The sequence below is a fragment of the Pan paniscus genome, chromosome 11 (assembly GCF_029289425.2).
Source record: "Pan paniscus chromosome 11, NHGRI_mPanPan1-v2.0_pri, whole genome shotgun sequence".
In the NCBI taxonomy this organism is placed as follows: Eukaryota; Metazoa; Chordata; class Mammalia; order Primates; family Hominidae; genus Pan; species Pan paniscus.
Window position 1 is genome coordinate 43,046,112 of NC_073260.2, and position 21,968 is coordinate 43,068,079.

General features: G+C 42.3%; 2 protein-coding genes and 1 long non-coding RNA gene across 8 annotated transcripts in view; 2 read left to right on the top strand and 1 right to left on the bottom strand.

Moving 5' to 3' along the window:
* ZNF367 (zinc finger protein 367) overlaps positions 1 to 18,593 on the top strand; it is a 35,300-nt gene extending 16,707 nt beyond the window's left edge. Inside the window, exons 2-5 of the mRNA XM_034967808.3 lie at positions 6,246 to 6,396; positions 9,594 to 9,713; positions 11,997 to 12,135; positions 16,075 to 18,593. Coding sequence (XP_034823699.1) covers positions 6,246 to 6,396; positions 9,594 to 9,713; positions 11,997 to 12,135; positions 16,075 to 16,297 — 633 coding nt within the window. The 3' untranslated portion in view covers positions 16,298 to 18,593. The remainder of the gene's footprint in view (positions 1 to 6,245; positions 6,397 to 9,593; positions 9,714 to 11,996; positions 12,136 to 16,074) is intronic.
* Positions 529 to 20,756, bottom strand: LOC134728571 (uncharacterized). The gene is made up of 2 exons (XR_010109115.1): positions 20,617 to 20,756; positions 529 to 5,798 (listed from the first exon to the last, which is right to left on the bottom strand). It is a non-coding gene; the product is annotated as an uncharacterized LOC134728571 (long non-coding RNA).
* SLC35D2 (solute carrier family 35 member D2) overlaps positions 20,248 to 21,968 on the top strand; it is a 63,169-nt gene continuing 61,448 nt past the window's right edge. For 2 of the 6 annotated variants that reach the window (XM_034967806.3, XM_055117849.2), the window contains exon 1: positions 20,263 to 21,054. In XM_034967806.3, the coding sequence (XP_034823697.2) occupies positions 20,399 to 21,054 (656 nt within the window). In that variant the 5' untranslated portion in view covers positions 20,263 to 20,398. Of the gene's footprint in view, positions 21,055 to 21,968 lie in introns of all 6 variants that reach the window. The other 4 variants (XM_063594305.1, XM_063594304.1, XM_034967807.4 and 1 more) reach the window with 4 other exon arrangements.

A 21,968-nucleotide genomic window follows, 5' to 3' on the forward strand; every position in this document is an offset into this window, starting at 1 on the left:
TGCCCAGGCTGGAGTGCAGTGGCGTGATCTCGGCTCACTGCAAGCTCCGCCTCTCGGGTTCACGCCATTCTCCTGCCTCAGCCTCCCGAGTAGCTGGGACTACAGGTGCCCGCCACCGCGCCCGGCTAATTTTTTTATTTTTAGTAGAGACGGGGTTTCACCATGTTAGCCAGGATGGTCTCGATCTCTTGACCTCGTAATCCACTCGCCTCAGCCTCTCAAAGTGCTGGGATTACAGGCGTGAGCCACTGCGCCCGGCCAAGTTTTTGTACTTTTAGTAGAGACGGGGTTTCATCGTGTTAGCCAGGATGGTCTTGATCTCCTGACCTCGTGATCCGCCCGCCTCGGCCTCCCAAAGTGCTGGGATTACAGGCGTGAGCCACCGCGCCCGGCCTTGTTTTTGTTTTTTTGAGACAGGGTCTCACTCTGTTGCCCAGGCTGGAATGCAGTGGCATGATCTTGGCTCACTGCAACCTCTGCCTCCTGAGTAGCTGGGACTCCAGGCATGTGCCACCCTGCTCTGCTAACTTTTTGTATTTTTGGTAGAAATGAGATTTCACCATGTTGCCCAGGCTGATCTCGAATTTTTGGGCTGAAACAATCCACCCACCTCGGCCTCCCAAAGTGCTGGGATTACAGGCATGGGCTACCGTGTCCAGCTAAGAGCTCTATAGTTTTAGTTCTTATATTTAGCTCTGTGGTACATTTTGAGTTAGTTTTTGTATATAGTGTAAGGTAGGGGTCTAACTTTATCCTTTTGTATATGGAAATCCAGTTATCCCAGAACCATTTGTTAAAGAGACTATTCTTTCTCTGTTGAGTGTTCTTGGGTCCCTTGTTGAAAATCAATTGGCCTTTCATGTATAGGTTAGGTTCTGTACTCTAAATTTTATTTCATTGGTCTATATGTCTTTCCTTATGCCATTACCACACTGTCTTAATTGCCAGTGCTTAGTAGTAAGTTTTGAAATTGGGAAGTGTGAGTCCTCCTGTTTTGTTCTTTTTCAAGATTATTTTGGCTATTTGGAGCCTCCTATAATTCCATATGAACTTGAGGATAGCCTTTTCCATTTCTGCAAGAAAAAAAAAAAAAGAAAAAAAACCCCTGGAATTTTAATAGAGATTGCATTGTGGCTGTAAGATTGCTTTGGATAGCATTGCTATCTTATCAATTTTAAGTCATCTAATTCTTGAATTGTATCCTATAAGTTTGGTATGTTGTGTTTTTGGTTTTATTTGTGTCAAAGTATTTTCTTTTTTCCCTTGTGATTTCTTCTTTGACCCATCGGCTATTTAAGAGTGTGTTGGGCCGGGCACGGGGGCTCATGCTTGTAATTCCAGCACTTTGGGAGGCCAAGGCGGGTGGATCACGAGGTCAGGAGTTCAAGACCAGCCTGGTCAATATGGTGAAACCATGTCTCTACTAAAAATACAAAAATTATCTGGGTGTGGTGGCACACACCTATAGTCCCAGCTGCTCAGGAGGCTGAGGCAGGAGAATTGCTGGAACCCGGGAGGTGGAGGTTGCAATGAGCTGAGATCATGCCACTGCACTCGGGCCTGGGCAACAGAGCAAGACTCCGTCTCAAAAAAAAAAAGTGTGTTTTTTAATTTCTATATATTTGTTCCTGTTTTCCTTCTGTAAAGTTTCATTCCATGAGGTCAGAGAAGATACTTGGAATGCTTTCAGTCTTTTAAAATTTAGTGAGACTTTTTTGTGGTCTAACGTATGGTCTATGTTGGAGAATATCTTTGTGGATCTTCTGCCTAGTTGTCTTATTCATTATTGAAAGTAGGGTATTAACTGGACACAGGGGCTCACGCCTGTAATCCCAACACTCCGGGAGGCCGAGGTGGGCGGATCACTTGAGGCCAGGAGTTCAAGACCAGCCTGGCCAACAAGGTGAAACCGTCTCTACTAAAAATACAAAAAAAAAAAAAAAAAAAAAAAAAAAAAATTAGCCAGGCGTGGTGGTGGGCACTTGTAATCCCAGCTACTCGGGAGGCTGAGGCAGGAGAATCGCTTGAACCTGGGAGGTGGAGGTTGCAGTGAGCTGAGACTGCATCACTGCACTCCAGCCTGGGCAACAAGAGTGAGAACCTGTCTCAAAAAAAAAAAAAAAAAAAGAAAGAAGTAAAGGAAGTAGGGTATCAAAGACTCCAGCTGTTTTTGAACTATTTCTCCTTTTAATTCTGTCACCTTTTGCAGGAGGCTCTGTTCTTAGGTGTATATATATTTCTAAAAGTTATAAGTTTTTCTGTCCTTTCACAGTTCTTTCTTCTTTTCTTTTGTTTCTTTCTTTCTTTTTTTTGGAGATGGAGTCTAGCTCCGTCGCCAGGCTGGAGTGCAGTGGTGCGAACTCGGCTCACTGCAACCTGCGCCTTCTGGGTTCAAGTGATTCTCCTGCCTCAGCCTCCTGAGTAGCTGGGACTATAGGCGCGTGCCACCATGCCCAGCTAATTTTTGTATTTTTAGTAGAGTCAGGGTTTCACCATGTTGGCCAGGTTGGTCTTGATCTCTTGACCTTGTGACCTGCCCACCTCAGCCTCCCAAAGTGCTGAAATTTAAGAGATAGGGTCTTGCTCTGTTGCCCAGGCTGGAGTGCAGTGGTGTGATCATAGCTCACTATAGCCTTGAACTCCTGGGCTCAAGTGATCCTCCTGCCTCAGCCTCCTGAGTAGCTGGGACTATAGGCACACACCACTGCACCTTGCTAATTAAAAAAAATTTTTTTTTTTTTGAGATGGCATCTCACACTGTCTGCCAGGCTGGAGTGCAGGGGCGCAATCTTGGCTTACTGCAAACTCCATCTCCCAGGTTCAAGTGATTCTCCTGCCTCAGCCTCCTGAGTAGCTGGGATTACAAGTGTGCGCCACCACACCTGGCTAATTTTTTTTTTTTTTGAGACGGAACTTCGCTCTTGTTGCCCAGGCTGCAGTGCAATGGTGCGATCTTGGCTCACCACAACCTCTGCCTCCCAGGTTCAAGTAATTCTCCTGCCTCAGCCTCCCGAGTAGCTGGGATTACAGGCATGCACCACCATGCCCGGCTAATTTTGTATTTTTAGTAGAGACAGGGTTTCTCCATGTTGAGGCTGGTCTCGAACTCTTGACCTCAGGTGATCTGCCCGCCTCGGCTTCCCAAAGTGCTGGGATTACAGGCTTGAGCCACTGTGCCCGGCCTAATTTTTGTAGTTTTAGTAGAGGCAGGGTTTCGCCATGTTGGTCAGGCCGGTCTCGAGCTCCTGACATTGTGATCTGCCCACCTTGGCCTCCCAATCAGCTGTTAATCTTATCGAGGACCCCTTTTACATGATGAACCACTTTCTTTTCCTTTTGAGGCCTGGTCTTGTTTTGTCCCCAGGCTGAAGTCCAGTGGCGCGATCATGGCTCATTGCAGCCTTGACCTCCCAGGCTCAGCTTATCCTCCTTCCTCAGCCTCCTGAGTAGGTGGGACCACAGGCATGTACCCCCACACTTGGATAATTTTTAAATTATTTGTAGACATGAGGTCTCCTTACGTTTCCCAGGCTGGTCTCAAACTCCTGGATTCAAGTGATCCTCCTGCCTTGGCCTCCCAAAGTGTTGGGATTATAGGCTGGAGCCACGGTGCTTATCCAAGTCACTACTTTCTTGCTGCTTTCAAGATTCTTTTTGTCATTTGACAGTTTGATTACAAAATGTCTTGGTGTGGATCCCTTTATTTTTCTTGAAGTGTATTGAGCTTCTTGGATGTTTAGATTTGTGTCACATCAAATTTGGGAAGTTTTCTGTCATTATTTCTTCAAATATTCTTTCCCTTTCCTCTCTTGCCTCTATGACTCCAGTTATATGTATGTTGGTATGCTTGATGGTGTTCCATAGGCATCTTAGACTCTGTTGATTTCTCTTCCTTCTTTTTTCTTTCTGTTCTTCAGACTGGGTAAATTCAACTGACCTATCTTCAAGTTGGCTGATTGTTCTGTCAGTTCAAATCTGCCATTGAAATCCTCTAGTGAAGTTTTTTTTTTGTTTTGTTTTAGTTATTGTACGTTTCAGCTCCAGGATATCTATTTGTTTCTTTTTTATAATTTCTGTCTCTTTGTTGGTTTTCTGTTTGTTGAGACATTGTTCTCCTGGTTTCTTGTCATTCTTTTTCCTTTTTCCTTTTTTTTTTTTTTTTGAGACAGGGTCTTGCTCTATTGCCCAGGCTGGAGAGCAGTGGTGTAATCATGGCTCACTGCAGCCTTGACCTTGCAGGGTCAAGTAATTCTCCCACCTCAGCCTCCCAAGTAGCTTGGGAGAAGTGCCACCATGCCTGGCTAATTTATTTTTATTCCTTTTAGAAAGGGGGTCTTGCTATGTTACCCAGGCTTCTTATTATTCTTTGTCCATCATTTCCATTAGCTCATTGAACACATTTAAGACAGTTGATTTAAAATCTTTGTCTAGTAAGTCCAGTGTCTGTTCTTCTTCTCAGTCTCTTTGTGTTAATTTCTCCTGTGTATGTACCATACTGTTTTTATTTCTTCACATGCTTTGTAACATTTTGTTGAAAACTGGAGGTTTTGAATATTATAATGTGGTGACTCTGGAAATCAGACCCTTCCGAGTTTTTGTTGTTTGCTATGAGTTGTAGTTGTTTAGTGAGTGTTCTAAACTCTTTCCAAATTCTGTGTTCTTTGTTGTGTTTGTTCTCTAAAGTCTCTTTCTTAGCCTGTGTTCAGCTGATGCTTTTTTTGTTTGTTTGTTTTTTGTTTTTTTGAGATGGAGTCTTGCTCTGTCACCCAGGCCAGGGTGCAGTGGCGCGACCTCAGCTCACTGCAACCTCCACCTCTCGGGTTCAAGCAATTCTCCTGCGTCAGCCTCCTGAGTAGCTGGGACTAGTGGTGTGTGCCACTATGCCTGGCTAATTTTTGTATTTTTAGTAGAGATGGGGTTTCGCCATGTTGGCCAGGCTGGTCTTGAACTCCTGACTTCAGGTGATCCACTGGCCTCAGCCTCTCAAAGTGCTGGGATTATAGGTGTAAGCTACCACGCCCGACACTTTGTTTTTTGTTTTTTAGAGATGGGGTCTCACTCTGTCACTCAGGCTACAGTGCAGAGGCATCATAACTCACTGTAGCCTTGAACTCCTTTGCTCAAGTGATCCTCCCACCTGAGTCACTGGGATTATAGGCTGAGCCACCACTAGTGTTTTGACAGACTTTTTTGAATACCTAGAGCTTCCCTCCACCATCCCCCAAAAAAGAGTAGAAAGAAAGGAGGACAACCACCTTCTCCCAGTCTTTGCAGAATGGCTGTGTTGGGGGACACTGTGGTTGCTTAGCCCTGCTGTTTACAACTCTACTCTAGCCTCATTTCCTGCTTGTGCTGAGCTGAAAGTTCAGCTGAAGGGTCTTTTCAGATCTTTTCTGAGCATGCTTCCTGCCCTGGGCATATATGCATGACTTTCTAAATTCCTAACCTTAGTATAAGTGGACATTGTTGAATGCCCTAATTTCCAAAAGAAACTTTCTCCCAGCTTTTCCTCTCAGGCTGTTGGTGTGTCTGTTTGCCTCAACTGAAATCTTTTGCCCCAGGTGGCTGCAGGTGATTTGCCTTACAAGTTTTTTGAGCAATACCCTCTGAAGAGACACCTCTCTGCCCTGTTCCAAGTTAGGGAAAGCAAAGACCAATGTCTTGTGTCAGTCCTTTAGGTAACCCGCAGGCTCAAAACAGGCAAACGCAATTCTTTCAGAATCTCTTCCTCTGGAAGCAGGGACTAAAGGAGTAGGTTCCCAGACTGAGAATGCAGGCTGCTGTCTTCAAGACTGCCACTGGGGAAGGGAAAGAGAGAGGGCAAGTCAAAATGCTGCAAAGCTTTTCTACTGTTTCAAGTTGCTTTTATATTCAGTTTGCTGAGTTGCTATAAATGTATTTTCTGGAGTTGTGACAAAGCTGATCTGACAGTTTTTGCTTGATTTTTTAGTCATCTGTGGAGGGATGGGCCATTGGAGTTACCTGCCTCACCATTTTTACGATGTCCCTTAAGAAAGACTTTTGCTTTGTTTTTAGAGACAAAACAAAAATGTTTTGTGCTATGTTGCTTCGAACTCCTGGCCTCAAGCGATCCTCCTACCTCAGCCTCCTAAATAGCTGGGACTATAAGTGTGTGCCGCTGCGCCCAGCTCCCAAGAAAGATTTTTGAAAGTTATATTATGATACGTTGCTTTAATGAGTAGCGTTAAATAAATTATATTAATGTTTATAAAAATTATCAACAGGATGGAATCCGACGTGGTAGGCCCAGAGCAGACACTGTCCGCGATTTAATAAATGAAGGAGAGCATTCATCCAGCAGAATCCGTTGTAACATCTGTAATAGGGTGTTTCCACGGGAGAAATCGCTCCAGGCTCACAAAAGGACTCATACAGGTAAGTTGAGCAAATTTTATAGAGACTGCCAGAAGTAACACTTTTTTTGAGATAGTCTTGCTCTGTTGCCCAGGCTGGAGTGCAGTGGCGCGATCTTGGCTTACTGCAAGCTCCGCCTCCTGGGTTCAAGCAATTCTCTTGCCTCAGCCTCCTGAGTAGCTGGGATTACAGGTGTGTGCCACCACGCCCAGCTAATTTTTGTATTTTTAGTAGAGATGGGGTTTCACCATGTTGGTCAGGCTGGTCTCGAACTCCTGACCTTGTGATCCACCTGCCTTGGCCTCCCAAAGTGCTGGGATTACAGGCGTGAGCCACCGCGCCTGGCCAGAAGTAACACTTAACTGAATGCTGATTTGATATTGAGTAATAAATTAACTTTTTAGTTGCTTTATATTTTCATATTACCACTATTAGTTATGAAGTTTTTTAAAAAGGCAGTATAGTCAGTTTCTTTTTGGTGGAGAGTGGTGGTTTTATGAATACTGGTTACATGTGATTTCTAAAGTTATCATGGTAATTAACCTAGATGTCATAGTCATGTTATTGACAAATTTAGTTTTACCCCCTACTTGCCCAAATTGTACTTGATATACTTTTATCTATGTAATTGTTAAAATTCATCTGTAGGCCAAAAACATTAATTGTCAAGTTTTTAATAGAATGTTTAGAGTCCTCACTGTGCTATCAGGACATTTGACCTAAGCATTAAATCTGTGGTGAACTATGGTAGGCAGCCATCTCAAGATTATGGTACATCTTTATTTGCATATGGAAATTATATTTGCATTTTAAATATCATTTAGAGAGCCAAAAAAAAAAAGTATAGAGGGCCCTTGTTCTCGCTATAAAGTTGGCCCCAAAGGAAGGAACCTTATAGTTCATCTAATAGTTTACAGGTGAGGAAACTGAAGTGCCAAAAATCCAACTACTACCTGCTTACAATCAGTCTCTCATACCTTTAAAGCTAGAGCTACACTGCCCCATACAGTAGCTACTGTGACTCCTGAGCACTTGAAATGTGGGTAGTCTAAATTGAGATGGGCAGTAATATAAAACATACTTAATATGAAAAAAAGAGTAAACAATAATTTTTACTGTTGATTATGTATTGAAATGACACTTTTAGATAAATTGGATTAAATAAAATACATTATTAAAATTAATTTCATGGCTGGGTGCGGTGGCTGACGCCTGTAATCCCAGCACTTTGAGTGGCCGAGGTGGGTGGATCACCTGAGGTCAGGAGTTCAAGACCAGCCTGGCCAACATGGAGAGACCCCATCTCTACTAAAAATACAAAATTAGCCAGGTGTGGTGGCACATTCCTGTAATCTCAGTTACTCGGGAAACTGAGGCAGGAGAATCACTTGAACCCGGGAGGTGGAGGTTGCGGTGAGCCAAGATGTGACATTGCACTCCAGCCTGGGCAACAAGAACAAAACTCAATCTAAAAAAAAAAAAAAAAATTTATTTCACCTCTTTCTCTTTACTTTTTCTAATGTGCCTTCTAGAAGTGGTTCATATTGTCTTTCATTGGGCAGTACTGGTTTAGAACTTAAGCCTGTAACCCTCAGTCCCCTATTTTTTTCCACCATGTTTACGGTGCTCACCTGTTTCTCACTTTTTTTTAACTTGTGGTTTTTGAAAATATATATTTAAATGATATGATAGAATACAGGTTTTTTTAAGTTAAATCCCTGGAAAGGGGTAATGTTTGAATTTTAAATCATTATAAACTAAGGTGTCTAGAAGTTTTGACTTTAGATACCATTAGTAAAATGATTACTTAATGAAACATTCTAATTTTCAGAATTTTTATATATTTTTTTCAATCTAAATATTCTAAAATATCCCCTGGATAACTGGTTTGTAGGCCGTAGAGTTGCCAGTGTGGGTAAGATTCAAGACTATGTGGCAGAATGAAGAAAGGGCTGAGTGCCGTCCTGATCACCACTACCTCACTGTGTCACCTGATACCCCAGGCATCAGCCTAGATGTCTGTACATCAAGGAACTGAAAGGAGGATCCCTAAGGGATAGTTGAGCCCTATTAGCATATTTTGTAAAAAGCTTTTCCCTTACTATTTTAAACAATCCCCCTATATCTGTGTTTTATTTTAACTTGTATTCAACTATCACAACCATTTATTATGTCTCTAAATAATGAGAAATTTAGGGAGGACTTGTTATTGTTCTTTGAGTTATACTGGAAAATGCAAACTAATGTACAATTGTTGATTAAATAATGTTTTTTTCAATAAATAATGTTTAATTATCATTGAACAAATTTTTCAGCACTTGAGCCTGGCACTGTGTTGTCTATAGGAATTTAAGTGAAGTATAAGGTACTAGGAATCTTTGCAGGAGACTACCATGACACATAAACAACACAGGACCCCAGGTTAATGAAGGTATACAAAGTTCAATTATTTGGAGGTAGATAGGAAGAATTCAGTTATTTGGGGAGATAGGAAGAATCTCACTGAGAGCCTACAGGATTGGGAAGATTTGAATGGGCAGAGAAAATAGGATTTTCAAGGATTAGAACAAGATGAGGAACTGCCTCCTGGCTGGAATGATTCTCCAGGAGGGAAGTAAGGATAAACTCTGCCCCTTAACCCCAGTAGCTAATGAGGTTGGTGAGATTGCCTAGAGTGCCGATCTTAGAGGACCATTTAAGTCAGCAGATAATTTTTAGTTGTCCAAAGTGTGTAATAGGATTTGGGGGTGGTTCAGGAGCTAGTTGGTATGACAAAAGCAGATTTCTATGCCAGCTACTCTGGGATTGCTGTGCAGGGGGAGAAACGAGAGGCCGGCCAGGAGGCTGTCGGAGGGTTCATCCTAGTGGGAGGGCTGCCCGTCTGACCAGGGGAAGCTGAGTGGGAAGGCAGGAGTGGGTGGAAGACATAGTGAAGAATCAGCAAGATCTAGTGATTTGGAGTATGAGGGAGAAAAAATATGGGATAAGCTCAAGATGATAACCTCAAGGCCTAAAGAATAGATTGTGTTCCCCAGCAGATAGTCATTGATGCCACCCAAGTGCTGCCATTAGCATTTCCACCTGCAGCTCAGTAGGGGCCATGACATGTTTTATTGTTATTGGGAGTCATGACCTATATAAAGGCTGATTCTCTCCCCATCCCCCTCCTCTTCTGGCCTTATTATCTCAGATATAATATCTAACATCTGTCTACTTAGGTGAGAGGCCCTATCTGTGTGACTACCCAGACTGTGGAAAAGCCTTTGTTCAAAGTGGACAGCTCAAAACACATCAGCGTCTTCACACCGGAGAGAAACCTTTTGTTTGTTCAGAAAATGGTATGGTGTTAGAAGTTAAGTTTATGGAATAACTAGTTGTGACTTAACAGTTAAAATATCCTTTCCTTGAATTTTTTTGAGGGGAAAGATTTTTTAATATAAATTTTATGAAACTTTATAAGCTTTCTTTGATAATTGTGATACATGCTGAATTTCTCAGAAATGATTGATTTTAAAAATTTGTTGGTTTTGATTTTTGTGGGTACACAGTAGGTATACATATTTACAGGGTACATGAGATACTTGATACAGACATGCAGTGCATAATAATCACATGGTAAATGGGCTATCCATCCCCTCAAGCATGGGTCCTTTGTGTTACAAATAATCCCGTTATACTCTTAACTTATTTTAGAATGTACAGTTAAATTATTATTGACTATAGTCACCTTGTGCTATAAAATACTAGGTCTTATTCATTCTTTCTATTTTTGGTACCTATTAACCATCCTTACCTGCCCCTCATCCCCCAGTTCCCCTTCCTGGCCTCTGGGCACCATTGTTCTACTGTCTATCTCCATGAGTTCAATTGTTTTGATATTTAGATCCCACAAATAAGTGAGAACAAGTGATGTTTGTCTTTCTGTGCCTGGCTTAAGAAATAATTGATTTTTAAATAAAGTAATCCTTTTTGATGAAACCTTAAAGGGCAATTAAAGATACTATATCCAGTTGTAGGCAGTAGAAAAATCTGTAAAAGTAAATACAGCCTTTGGAGCAACATTTTAAACTTTTTAATTACTAAAGTGAAGTAAGCATATTATCCTAAGTGATTTTCTTAATCTTTTATCAGTTTCTAAAGATGCACATTTTTATGCAGTTACAGTATATTTGAAGTTCCGTTCAATCTGTCCTGTTGCTCTGTAATTTTCTTGATTATTACAAATGTTGCAAAAGTCTGCAAAGTTTTCATCCAGCAAGTTTGCTTAAGCCTATATGCAATGGTTTCCTCTATGTTGAATAATGAATATTTGTTTATTTATTTTTTGAGACGGAGTTTTGCTCTTGTTGCCCAGGCTGGAGTGCAATGGTGCCATCTCAGCTCACCGCAACCTCCGCCTCCTGGGTTCAAGCGATTCTCCTGCCTCAGCCTCCCGAGTAGCTGGGATTACAGGCATACGCGACCATACCCAGTTAATTTTGTATTTTTAGTAGAGATGGGGTTTCTCCATGTTGGTCAGGCTGGTCTTGAACTCCCAATCTCAGGTGATTCGTCCACCTTGGCCTCCCAAAGTGCTGGGATTACAGGCGTGAGCCACTGCGCCCAGCATTTATTTATTTATTTATTTATTATTGTTTTGAGATGGAGTCTCACTTTTCGCCCAGGCTGGAGTACAGTGGCACGATCTTGGCTCACTGAAACCTTCGCCTCCTGAGTTCAAGCAATTCTCCTGCCTCAGCCTCTGGAGTAGCTGGAATTACAGGCTTGTGCCACCATGTCCGGCTAATTTTTGTATTTTTAGTAGAGATGGGGGACCATGTTGGCCAGGCTGGTTTGGAACTGCTGACCTCAGGTGATCCACCCGCCTCGGCCTCCCAAAGTGTTAGGATTACAGGCATGAGCCACTGCACCTGGTCTGAATATTTAATTTGTTTTTTAAATGTTCTTGTTACCAACAAAGCTGAGGGGAATGTTTTCACACGTGTAGCTTTGTTCATCTTTTGGGATGCTTCCTTATGTTGGAATCCACAAATGGAATTCTCGGGTCTGAGGTTTTGAACTCCACCCCACCCCTGCGATGGAGTCTGGCTCTGTCGCCAGGCTGGAGTGCAATGGCGTGATCTCGGCTCACGGCAACCTCTGCCTCCCGGGTTCAAGCTATTCTCCTGTCTCAGCCTCCTGAGTAGCTGGGATTACAGGCAGAGACCACCACACCTGGCTAATTTTCGTATTTTTAGTAGAGATGGCATTTTGCCTTGTTGGCCAGGTTGGTCTCTAGCTCCTGATCTCAAGTGATTCGCCTGCCTTGGCCTCCCAAAGTGCTGGGATTACAGGCGTGAGCCACCACGCCCTGCCATTTTGAACATTTTGAACTCATGCTAATAAATCACTTTCCAATGGTGTTGGACACACATGGCCACGACCAAAATGTGACTGTCTTCCTGTCCCCGCTCTAGCACTGATGAGACTGTGCTGGTTTGATTGTTTTCTCCTCCAAATTATAGATCCTAAATTTCACCATATTAATTTACTTTTCTGGATACCAGTGAAACTGAATGTTTTCCACATGTCTATGTGCTGGATGTCCAGATCCTGACAGGTGTTAACCTTGTGTTTTGAAGGCTGCCTGAGCAGATTCACCCATGCAAACCGCCACTGTCCGAAGCACCCCTACGCCAGGCTGAAGAGAGAGGAGCCCACGGACACACTCAGCAAACATCAGGCTGCCGACAACAAGGCCGCGGCCGAGTGGCTGGCGAGGTCAGGAATGCTGCCTTTAGTCCACCGTGAAGATGCACAGCGCGGGCTGGGGCTATGTTAGGGACTTGGACACGCCTCTCATTTTAAATAAGCTGCATTTATACACATTTTATAACATAATTAGAAATGACCCCTGATTTTCTATAAAATTGTTATGAGTGGTATTAAGATCTTAGGATCTGTGTGTGATAGAAAATTACAGTATAATTAGAGTGCCCAGACTACAGTTTATTTTAAAAGGAAGAGTTTTCCCATTTTGAAAAAATGTTTTATATGTATTGTATTTCATTCGTCATGAATGCAACCTTCTTCATTTTCTTTATGTTAGCCTTAGCTACGTGCCAATTAAAACAGGGATAGACAGCCGAGGTGGGTGGATCGCCTGAGGTCAGGAGTTTGAGAACAGTCTGGTCAACTTAGTGAAACCCCATCTTTACTAAAAATACAAAAATTACTTGGGCAGTAGTGGCACGCGCCTATAATCCCAGTTATTCGGGAGACTGAGGCAGAAGAATCGCTTGAACCTGGGAGACGGAGGTTGCAGTGAGCCAAGATGGCCCCACTGCACTCTTGTACTCCAGCCTGGGTGACAGAGTGAGACCCTGTCTCAAAACAAAGCAAAACAAAACAAAAAAACACCAGGGATAGATGTTAGTGGTTCTTCTTAGGTGAGGTTCCAAAAACACCAATTTAATTTTTTCCAATGGCAACAAGGGGGCCAGTATAAAAGAATTTCTCTAAGGATATTTCGGTTGAAGGGCCTGTCTGCTGTACACGAGCCAGCAGCAGCTGCTCAGGCCTCACACAGGCTTCACTGGCTGCTTAGGGTAAAGTCCAGGATTCCTAGCTGTGCTGCCATAGCCCTGCCTCCCTCTGATAAGGCAACTGTCCCCTGCCATGCTTGGCTGTGGGTTTCTCAACACAGGTGCCTTTGTATGAGGGCCTGTGTGCACCCTGCTTCCTCTGCCTGGAGCACTCACTCCCCACTTGGCTTAGCCGCTTGCTCACCTTCATCTCTTACTCAGGAAGGCCTCCCTGACCTGCTCAGCAACAAACGGGCTGGGACCAACTTAACAGATGCTTTCATTTTCCTTTTCAAAACATCTATCACACATTTATTTGTTTATTTTATACCTTCCCTGCCAGACTGAAAGCTTCCCCGGGCAGGGATATTTGTCTTGTTTATTATGGTAAGCCTAGGGCCTAGCAGAGCTTCTGGGCCTTGATAAATATTTGAAGGAATAAACTCTGTTTTGTTTGGATAAAAATACATAAGAATTAGATAATGGAATCTGGAAATACTATTTGATTATTCACGTCCAGGGAAATTTGTTAGCACTGTCATAGAAATTGTTTAGATGGACTATTCTAGGGGTACCTTAAACTAAATATCTCCATCACTTCCTCCCCTCCTCTTTCTCCTGGTTGGCTCCTACTGCTCCCATTATTTCTAATTGTGTCCCAGCCAGAAGCTTACTGGTCATCCGTGTCTTTTTTTTTTTTTTTTTCGAGACAGGGTCTTACTCCGTTGTCAAGACTGGACTGTAGTAGCAGGATTATTAGCTCATTGAGCCTTGACCTCCTGGGCTCAAGTGATCCTCCCACTTCAGCCCCCTGAGTAGCTGGGACCACAGGTGTGTGCCACCATGCCCAGCTAATTTTTAAGTTTTTTGTAGAGACTGGGTCTTGTCACGTTGCCCACGCTGGTCTCAAACTCCTGGCCTCAAGTGATTCTCGCACCTTGGCCTCCCAAAGTGTTGGGATTACAGGCATGAGCCACCGCACCTCGCCTCCTTGTCTTTCTGCTGTCTACTCAGTGACCAAGTTATGACATCTACCTCCTTACTAACTCAAATTCAGCCACTTGAATGCTCTCAATCCATTTTCCATGATCCTGCCAGAGGGATCTTTCTAAAATGTCAGTATGATCCTCAGTCTAAAGACTAAACCCTTTATTATGGAATTCAAAGTCCTTCCTTACCTGGTTCCTGCTGACTTGCTGAACTTATCTTTTGCCATTCTCCTCTTCTAGTCATCCTTCAAGTCATACTGAACAATTTGCACTTCTTTTTTTAGACCTCTGTGGGCATTGCCAAAACTTTTCCACTTTAAGTAGTCTGGATTTCCTGAAATTTGGTAGTTGTATTTTTTTTTTTTTTTTTGGTATGTAATTTTAAAAACAGCTTTGTTGGGGCTGGGTGCGGTGGCTCACGCCTGTAATCCCAGCACTTTGGCTGACGTGGGTGGATCACCTGAGGTCAGGAGTTCAAGATCAGCCTGGCTAAATGGCAGGACCCCATCTCTACTAAAAATACAGGCCTGGTGCGGTGCCTCACACCTGTAATCCCAGCACTTTGGGAGGCCTAGGCAGGCAGATCACCTGAGGTCGGGAGATCAAGACCAGCCTGGTCAACATGGTAAAATCCCGTCATTACACTCTAGCCTGGGCAAGAAGAGTGAAACTCCGTCTCCAAAAAAAAAAAAAAAAAAAAAAAAAAAAAAATTAGCCAGGCATGGTGGTGGGCGCCTATAATTCCAGCTACTCAGGAGGCTGAGGCACGAGAATAGTTTGAACCCAGGAGGCGAAGGTTGCAGTGAGCCAAGATTGTGCCACTGCCCTCCAGCCTGGGTGACAAAGTGAGACTCTGTCTCGAAAAATAAAATAAAAATAAATAAAAACAGCTTTGTTGGTATATAAGTAGCATATAAGAAATTATGATACATTTAAAGTGTACAGTTTGATACATTTTAAAGTATACAATTTGATACATTTTTGACATGTATATACTGTGACACCATCTCCACAATCAAGATGGTGAACATATCCATCATTTCCAAGTTTCTTCGTGCCCCCTTTGTGAACCGAACTACACATTCCTCCCTGTCCCCCTTCCCCCCATACAACACTGATCTGCTGTCACTATAAAATAGTAGTTTTATACAAATGTAGTTTGTTTATTCTCTCGATGGGCATTTGGGTTATTTTTGGCTATTACATATAAAGCTACTATGAACATTAATATACAAGGCTTTGTATGGACAGTTTTATATGATCTGTTACTGTCATTTAAAATGCATTTTTCTTTTTTTTTTTTTCTTGAAACGGAGTCTCGCTCTGTCACCCTGGATGGAGTGCAGCGGCCCGACTTCAGCTTGCTGCAACCTCCGCCTCCCAGGTTCAAGTCATTCTCCTGCCTCAGCCTCTGGAGTAGCTGGGATTACAGGTGCCTGCCACCATGCCCGGCAAATTTTTTTGTATTTTTAGTACAGAGGGGTTTTCACCATGTTAGCCAGGCTGGTTTTGAACTCTTGACCTCAAGTGATCTGCCTGCCTTGCCTCCCAAAGTGCTAGGATTACAGGCGTGAGCCACTGCGCCCAGCCTAAATACGCATTTCTTTAGTTACCAAAGAGTTGAGCATTTGCATTTTCTCTTGTAAATTATCAGTTGGCCATGTAACAGAATAAGGGTAGTGTTTTTAAGTTTTTGAATAAACTCTGTGTCACAGATGTTAATCACTTTTTCATAGTTTGTGGGTTTAATATTTACAGCGTTAACGCTGTCAGAAGTTACCATCCCTCTGTAGATAGGATAAATAAGTTTCTAAAGACTGTTTTTTCTACTATTTCTGTATTTTACTCAAGTCCATTTCACACAGGCTCTTTAAGGCAGTGATAGTTTAATGGCAAAAACGTGATTTGAGAGTGAGTAGAAGATCTAGAACTGCCAGGTTTATTATGGAAACCTGAGCACGTCTCTTAACCTCGTTGAACTTCAGTTTCTTTCCTCTATAAATAGGAAATTTACGTTAAATCACTTTATAACTTTATAAACTGAACCACATAAAAGTAATATTGTGGTATGGAACTTTTTAAAAGAAAAGTAAACATTTGGAAATTTCATGTCTGCCATGTAACTAATGTGGCTGCATTTCACATAGGTATTGGGAAATGAGAGAGCAGCGCACCCCCACTTTGAAAGGCAAGCTGGTTCAGAAGGCTGATCAGGAGCAGCAGGACCCTCTGGAATACCTTCAGTCTGATGAAGAGGACGACGAGAAGAGAGGGGCCCAGCGCCGGCTGCAGGAGCAGCGGGAGCGCCTGCATGGAGCCCTCGCGCTCATAGAGCTTGCCAACCTGACTGGGGCGCCACTCCGACAGTAGCTTGGACACTGACTCTTCCACTGTACAAAAGTACTGCCCAGCATACTTAAAAAGTAGATGCTTGGGCATAAGCTAAGCACCTTATTTGCTTATCATAGGCTGCTATTCTGTAGAAATTTATGAAGAATGTTATTGCCCCAGAATATGGGGTGAGAGAGAACTGCACTTTTTTAATATGGAAATGAATTCGTCGTAAAGTTTAAAATATTTTGTAAATATGGACTGCACAGTACAGGGTAGAAAACTACATATTGTGGGAAGCTAGATTTTGCAAGTTTAATGCATTCATTGGAAGCAGTTCTCACAGGAAGCACTTTCTGAATAAGACACTTGTTTGAAAAACAGAATGGTACAAATAGCCAAAGAAGATTAAAACAGATTATTTATAAGATCATTTTTAACAATATATATTAGTATGTTTAACAATACTGTAAACACTGAAGCAAGCAAGAAAGTATAAAATATGTAAGATAGATAATTTTAATTGCAAAATACTGTGCCCACTAAGGCTAGAGAAATGGGAGGCTATTTTGGAAGATGTTCTAAGTAATGGACTTAGAAGAAAATAGATATTTGAGGCTCTTGGTAAGATGCACAATAGTTCAGAATTTTTGAAATTGGAGCAAAATCAGTCTTATTCTATCTGGGGCTTTACAACTCAGTATAATGTTTAAGTTTGAAAAGCACTTGTCATCCCTAGCATGTTAACTTGGGAACTTTTGCACATTTCATATTTCTCATTTGCTGAAATTGAGTGATTAATCTTGCAAAGTCTAGGTAACATAGTAATTGGTAATTTTAAAAATACATATTAAGGGCCCTGTAATGAGATTTGGCACTTGGATTTTTACTAAAGGGACACCTACAGGGTTGTTTTGTAGTGAAATGTTTTAGATCTTTTGTTAGCAAACACTACATTTTAATTGTACTGCTTGTTTAGAATTATTAGCAAATGGAAGCCTCCATATTTATATTTTCAGTGCATAAAGCCACCTTCTTGCTTTACTTCAGAGTAACATGCCAAGCTATTTTGTGTTCACTAAATTTAGCTATCAGTTAAACACTGCAGAAAATATTAGCTACTCAAATAAGTAGGCTTCTGAAATAGTTTTAACTGCAAGTGTGTTAACTTGTGTGGTGGTTTGAAGCCATTTTTCCAAATAAAGTTATTAAACACCACTTTATGTACTGAAGCATGAACAGAAAAATCAAGAGCTGAGCAGACCACCTCCTTTATGTAGGCAAAACTTCCATCATTTTGGCTTTTGTTCTAAACAGAACTAAATGACATGCATAGCATGGTAATTTACAGATCGCTTAATTGGAGTAAAACTCAGAGTAATAGAGGGAAATATGGGCTCTTCAGTGCCTTTTTAGCTTTTTTGAGTTGAAGACGTTCCTACAGATGTAGTTTAAACATTACAAAGTAGGCTTCTTTATCCAAAAATCCCAATGTGTCATAGTACACAGATAGTTTAAAATATGTAGCCACGGGGAAGGGGAGGCATGTAAATGTCTTGAAGAGGAGAAAAAGTATGAAAGAAGATACGATAGTTACGAATAATGTGTATGATGAGGACATACTTTAAAAATGTAATTCCTCTGTACAGTAAATTACAAATCTTTAGGGATTTTTTTGTAATAAGAGAATTTATATTTGTAATGGTCTAAGAATTTTTTTGTAATGTGGTATATAGAATTTTAATTTGGAGCACTTATAAGCTGGTAAGAGAGACTATAGCATCTGAATTATCTTGGTTTATGTTTCAGCATTTCCTCTAGAATTTTTGCTCTCAAATATGTGACTTAATGAACTAAAAACAACACTCATCAGTCTTGGGAAATTTGAACTTTGATCAACTTAACTAAAGAAGGAAGGGTAGTAAGAATTTTTCAAATACAAATATTTGCCAATTCACAGATGATAACATTTAAGGCCTTCAAAAGTAAGGGTTTTTCCTTGTTTCTCCAGTCAGCTTTTGTCAACTCTAATAGTTTTTTCATAAACATTTTTTATTTCTATAATTGCAACAGTTTAAGAAATTATCATAACTATTTAGAAACGTTTAAAATGTTCTTTTTGATATAAGCTATATACTTGGAAAAATACATTGGTATCTAAAATTTGAGGTGTGTTAAGACTGCTTTTTGTTTTAAAAAATGGTTTACATTCAAATTTTTGAAGTGTTTTATGCTTCATATGGCTAAGTTGTAGTTTGGCAGAGTTAACAGCATAAGAATAAACATGCTGTAATTTTAAAAGATGCTTTGAATAAAAATTTATTTTAATTTAAAATTTAAAGTACACGGTCATTCTTAAAGCCTTTATCATTTGTTTTCCTATCGAAAATATAATAACCATGATATAAAAAATTTTAAGATAGAAACATCACCTACAGCCTTATGTTCAGCCATCAGTATTATTTCAGTACATGTTTGCGTAGTTGTAAGTACAGTGTGGATTGCTTTTTCTTACTTTAATTATGGCTTTTAAGGTTATAGATACTTAACTTCCTCATCGGGTTCATTACTACAGTGTTAAAAATATACTGCTGTGGATAAGTATTGAACTATTGCCACCCCATTTCCAGGCCTTAAATTAGGGTAATAAGGAAAAGGGATTTCATTTCACTTACATTTAGGATGGGTTGTCTCTGGGGTCACCTCCTCAAGAATCCATTTAAAGCCTGTGTACTTTTCTAAGAGTCTAGCAAATTGGTTTTCTTTTTTCATCAGTTATTTTTGGTAGATCTTTAGTTGTGTATTTGCAATGGCAAGGGTCAGCCTGTCCTACCCTTGTGCAGAAGAATATCACAAGCAACTCCTTAGTGTGAGTTGCTGTTTAAACAGGGTAAGGATGGGATTTTGACAGCGAGGTAAGGTGCTGGAAGTATGTATATACAATCAAACTAAATGCAATTATGATGAAGGTCATCATTAAAAATGACTTTAAAATATTCTTTTTGCAGTCAAAACATTTGGAGACTCACAAGAAAATTGAATGTTCTGAGGAAATTAACCAAAATGACCGATTTCCTGTTTAACTTGAATATGGATTCATTTTCTCTTTTAAAACGGACTTAACATGTCTTTTCTTTCTTGTTTTGGGTAACTTGGGCACTTCTGGTCTTTTTAATGCTAGCTAATTTTCACGAGTTCTGCTTTAGTTCTTATCAGGGCTGAAAATGTTTCCCAGTTTTCATTCTCCTGGTTGTTTAGTGCCTAAGGGTAGAAAAACAATTCTCTGGGCATCTATATAGTTAGGCCCCAACTTTTATTTAACTTGAAATCTTAAGCTTTTCTAAGAAGCTAAAAGTTCATATATATATATATATAATATACATTATATATTAAATGTATAATATATATATTTTTGAGACGGAGGCTTGCTCTGTCGCCCAGGCTGGAGTGCAGTGGCGCGATCTCGCCTCACTGCAAGCTCTGCCTCCCGGGTTCACGACATTCTCCTGCCTCAGCCTCCCGAGTAGCTGGGACTACAGGCGCCCGCCACCACGCCCGGCTAATTTTTTTTGTATTTTTAGTAGAGACGGGGTTTCACCGTGTTAGCCAGGATGGTCTCGATCTCCTGACCTCGTGATCTGCCCGCCTCGGTCTCCCAAAGTGCTGGGATTACATGTGTGAGCCACCGCGCCTGGCCAAAAGTTCATATTTTTTAAAGACTGACAAGGGTAGGCGGTTCTGGGAAGCTGTCCTTCAACTGACCTGACCCGAAGGCAAACCGCCCTCCGCGAGGAATGCACCTGCCACAAAGCACCCAGAGGACACCCAAGTCCCAAGGCTTCACCCACCTTACTCCTAGCCACTCCTAGATATTTATTTAAGAGAAATGAAGACACAGGTCCCACAAACGCCCACGAATTTTCATGGAAGCATTTTTCCTAATGGTCCTAAACTGGAAACAACCAATGGATATACAATTTGTGATACTACTCAACGATTAAACAAACCACATGGTCGAGTCCAAAGCATAGAGTGAAAACCCCTGAGACCACATGCTCATTCATAAATTCTAGAAAGCACCCTGTTTATTTGAAATTCCGGAAAAGGCAAACCTAACCTACAGCAATAGTCATCGATGAGATGCGGGCGTTAACTTCAAAGGGGCAGCAAGGGGAATTTTTGGGGCGATGGAAATGTTCTGTTTTGAGTAGTTACTCCTGTGGATGCCTTTGTCGAAGCTCATCTCAAACTATGGACTGGCAAGATGTGTACACTTCATTGTATGTAAATTATACACTAAACAAAAAAGTTGTAGGGAAAAAAAAAAAAAAAAAAGCAAAACAAGCCCTGAGACTTACTGAAGCGTTTCTTTCCAGGAAAGCCTGGAGGAAGGCAGCGCTTTTCAACTCCCCAACGCATTGCCGGCCCTGGAGACCGAAGGAGGTGCCTGGAACCAGGGTGAAGTCCAGAGCGCAGGGTCCTCCCGCGCCGGCCTCGGGCGCTCGCAGGGGGCGGGCCGGGACCTGGGATTGCGCCGGGCTCTTCCTGTTCCTGCCGCGCCCTCTTCCCCGGCCCGGCCGGGCGGGACCAGTGCGCAGCCGGGGCTGGCGGGCGGCAGGGTCCGCGGGGCCGCAGGAGATGACGGCCGGCGGCCAGGCCGAGGCCGAGGGCGCTGGCGGGGAGCCCGGCGCGGCGCGGCTGCCCTCGCGGGTGGCCCGGCTGCTGTCGGCGCTCTTCTACGGGACCTGCTCCTTCCTCATCGTGCTTGTCAACAAGGCGCTGCTGACCACCTACGGGTGAGGCGGGGCCCGGGGCCGGGGGGTCTGCGGGAGTGCGGGGCTGCCCCTGTCCTCCGTGCGCTTCAGCGGCGCCCGGGACAGGGCGGGTGGAGACAGGGACCCTCGAGTCTCAGCTGGGCACATTGGTCGAGTTTCCCAGGCGCCCTCCAGAACTCGCTCAGCTTTCTACACTCAGGCCACAACCTGAGAAAGTCGTTCTCCTCTTCCTGAGCGCGCCTGCCCCGCTGCGAGGCGCCCTGTCCTAGGTGGGCTGGTAGAGCTCAGACAGATTCTTTCACACACCCAGCGAGCTGAAAACAGGGATTCAAATGCCTGCTTCAAAGGACGCAATTCCTTACACAGATCTCCATGTTCAACGGTCAGGTACTCCTGAGCCAGTAAGTCTGTATTGATTGACTATTCATTCTCAGATGACCAGCGTGTTCATGGAAAACTCGGGAAAACAATTGGAAGTTCATATGAAGTACTTTTTTGGATTAGTGTGAAGTAAACCGCAAATTTGTGCTGCCTTGAACCTATTTGTAAGGACTAGAAAATCCTGCTTACTTCTGCTACCATTGTAGCGGCACTGAGAAAATTGTGGATTTAGACCCAGCTCCACCGGTTAACACCTGTCTTTTTGGACCAGTCTCACAGTCAGCAATTTTTTTCAGATGCAAAAAAACTGAATGATTACAATCGTGTTAATTACCTTCCAGGGCTCTGCACGAGCTGTTATATGTGAAGGCTCTTTGTAAACTCTACTATGTTACAAGAATATGCCATCAACATTTTAGAGCCCAAAGAGACCTAGAGAGTGTCTTAGTTAGAGAGTATCTTAGAGTATCAGCTTTCTTATTTTATATATATATATACAGATTCAGCTTATGTGGGTCTCAGTTTTCTCGAATATAAAATACGAAAGCTGAGGC